This window comes from Saccostrea cucullata, unplaced genomic scaffold (genome assembly GCF_032062105.1).
Source record: "Saccostrea cucullata isolate Sc308-1 unplaced genomic scaffold, CSIRO_AGI_Scuc_v1 ctg658, whole genome shotgun sequence".
NCBI lineage: Eukaryota > Metazoa > Mollusca > Bivalvia > Ostreida > Ostreidae > Saccostrea > Saccostrea cuccullata.
Window position 1 is genome coordinate 531971 of NW_026933693.1, and position 3183 is coordinate 535153.

General features: G+C 35.9%; 1 protein-coding gene across 1 annotated transcript; it reads right to left on the minus strand.

The window, feature by feature from the left end:
- Positions 1 to 269: 269 nt before the first annotated feature.
- LOC134238986 (uncharacterized) lies at positions 270 to 2620 on the minus strand. Its single transcript, XM_062721135.1, has 4 exons — positions 2606 to 2620; positions 1359 to 1523; positions 865 to 1003; positions 270 to 784 (listed from the first exon to the last, which is right to left on the minus strand). The coding sequence occupies exons 1-4, from the start codon at positions 2618 to 2620 to the stop codon at positions 594 to 596; spliced, it is 510 nt and encodes a 169-aa protein (XP_062577119.1). The 3' UTR covers positions 270 to 593.
- Between the last annotated feature and the right edge of the window lie 563 nt (positions 2621 to 3183).

Below are 3183 nucleotides of genomic sequence, written 5' to 3' on the forward strand. Positions count from 1 at the left end.
TTAAAATTTATCTTCAATTAAAAAAAAATAAAATAATTTCCCTCCCTCCCTCCTGTGTCTGAAACCCTTCAGGTGGCAATTCCAAACAAACAATTTTTTAAGGATGGCCTTATTCTGAGAATCCGTGTGCTAGTAAACAAAAAAGAACATGGTTCTAGGAGGGAGGCGGGGGTCGAAGGAGGGAACACCTTAAGAAGGACAGGCAGGGCCATATAGAGTTATGGTATAAATTTCAAAAGCTTAAAGCCTTCTTGAGATATGGTGAGGAACCAAAAGTGTTAAAGACACAAATACAGACAAACTTGCCGACACAGTGACAGACCAAAATCATGGGAGTGTTCGCAAATAATTTAAATTTTTTCAATAATACACAAAACGAATCACTGCCGTAAAATAAATGTAGGTACTGTGAGCAATGAGCTCACCTCGCTAAATCATACCCCCTGCCTCTCATATGAATATAATGGCAGTATTATGTCTTGCTATGGGAAATCCAAAATATCAGTCGGATCAAAAAGTTAAGTAGGAGGTGAACAATCATGAATGGCAATATTGAGTGGGGGTTTTAGAAAAAAACAGCAATCATGCTATCTTCAGTACTGGTTTACAGCATATATGACCTCTAAGAAGTACCTCATTACTGGAAATGAAAGGTCGGTCTGGCAGTACTGGTCTGTATGTTGTTCTAATGGCAGAGCCAAAATGTCATTCTCTGAGTCAGGTTCAGACGTGAGCACAGTGTCAGAGGCGAGAAATCTCCTATAAAAACTTTTACACGAAGCTCCTGACAAAAAAGAATGATTTCATGATGATATACGCAATTTATAACATGATAGTGCAGATGTACTTATTTCTCAACCTTACCAGTTCGGTTTGTGCCCAAGTCTTTATTCATTTCATGGGCGCAGTTTTTCCAATATTCATTGGAAATCGGATGACTAGGAATTTCTTTCTTCAGGTAACTTGATAAGAAGTTTTTCTCTTCATCGGCCCATCTAGAAGACTTTGTGAAAAAAAACTTATGAACATTGTAACATTCATTTCAAGTATAATGAGCTATTTGAATTGCCATGCTTCAGTAAAGACATCGACTATTCCATTCTATTCATTTCTTATTGTTATTTCCCTCATTCTCAATCTATAACTCAAAACTGCAAAATTTGAAAAAACTTATAAGTGTCAACAGATCAAATTGAATTAAGTTTTAATCTCATGAGCCACATAGCTTGTTTACTACAGGCAGAACTAGAGATTTGTGTGACCCAATTTGTATCCTATCAATATCAGTCATATTTTCTATTTATATTCACAAGATTGTCATAAAGGTATGTAATTTATTTTAAAATCAATGATCCAACCATTGGGGCCTTTTTTGCAGCTTGAATTGGGGTCTTCCCTGTAGGCGTCCCTCGACATCTCTTCCTGCTGCTAGGCCTACTTGTGTAAGAATGCTCCACGTGCATAAAGGAGGGGGTCTTCTCCTTAATATGAAGGCGGGAATAACTGTGGATTTCCTCCATTGCCTAAGATTGAAATGCTGAAAAAACTGAATTTCTGTAGTTTACATAGAAGTCATAAAATATAAGCAAACAAGGGAGCTTTATCACAACAACAAAAACACACTGTAAACCTATGACCACATGCACGTAAACATGGTAAAGGCTATATGGAAAATAAGTACAGATGAAGAATTTCATAGCATATATCATGACATATGTGATCATTAGATTCATACATGTAATACTTTGATAAGGAATTATATGGATTACAAGACTAAAAATGGAATGCCTCTAGGATTTGAACCTGGTCCTCTTCAATGCCAAAATACGGACTCTAGCATGAAGTGTGCTAACCATTTACACCAAGGCATTATGTTGATGAGTATACAGTGTATATACAGATGTTGAATGTGAATTAAGAGTAACGTTACACTTTGTTAAGAAATTATAGGGATTATAAGACTGAAAAATGGAATGCCTCCAGGATTTGAACCTGGTCCTCTTCAATGCCAAAATACAGACTCTAGCATGAAGTGTGCTAACCATTTACACCAAAGCATTATGTTGATGAGTATACAATGTACATGTATGTTATTGAATAAGAATTTATACTAGTATAGTTCAGTACATTAAGTGTTATGCCTCATTGATGGTTTTAGTATATAGCTTAGCATGCAGTGTACTTACCAAGTCATTGTACTAAATATAAGGTTTGCATGTAAGAAATCCAATAGAGCATGCCAGTATTTAATTTTTCATATCAACATAATTTTCAAGCAATTTGACGTAAATTGATGAAAGAATAGCTTGCATGCAGTAGTAAAAACCATGCCTAAATATAATATGGATGTTCACATGATGGTTGTATGCACTGATCAGTCTTGACTTAATTAGCATGACAGGCTACACACGTGTTTTGTTACCGAGCGTTAGGTAGGGATCGCCTAGCACTCGAAATCGGGTATTTACTCGTCGGATCAACCTCCTATAAAGCTTTAAAAGTGTTGAGAAGGCTTTCCTAATGCTCTGTGTATAATTGATTTGCATATGAACCAGCAAGAAAAGGCCAAATTCTCCAAAAGTAATGTGGGCTAATGTTACTTTACCTTACTCGCCGCCATCTTGAATTGTCCATAGAGCGCCGCCATTGGACAGAGGATTCCAGGGCCTTCGTGCTAGCCTAGGTCACGCAAGTCGTTTGACCCCCCACTCAAACTGTGTGAGACCATGCATCGATGCAACAAACGTGTAGGTGACCTAGACTACCTTCGTGCTTGCACTCGGAAGGCCTCGGGTACTAGGCTACTTGGGCCTTTGTTACAAAATAGGACTATAGTCTATTTTAAATAAAACAAAAACTATATCTTTCTTTATACGCGGATGAACGATTAATTACAACGCTGTAGCTTTTTGAAAATACATAAATTTTAATTTTTATTTCACATGATAAACAGCGTTGAATTAAACATATTTTATTGACAAATTAAGTCAAAAGGATCAGACACAAGTTCAGTAACTCAGATAGTCCTCTCCTAATACAACATTTTGTAAAATTGACAAAATAAAATAAAAAAAAAACAACATATATACATATGGTCTACTACATACATTGTATACATCGTAGTAATAGAAAGGGAAAAATAAATTCTTTAAATATACAAATATAATTTGAGATGGTAAGATA

What these genes read in the sequence shown, in the direction of transcription:
- LOC134238986 (XM_062721135.1), bottom strand. An exon ending in CTGCAAAAAAGGCCCCAATG is followed by an intron (nt 1,004 to 1,358) that starts GTTGGATCATTG and finishes TTTTTCACAAAG; the next exon opens with TCTTCTAGATGGGCCGATGA. An exon ending in CTTGGGCACAAACCGAACTG is followed by an intron (nt 785 to 864) that starts GTAAGGTTGAGA and finishes CTTTTTTGTCAG; the next exon opens with GAGCTTCGTGTAAAAGTTTT.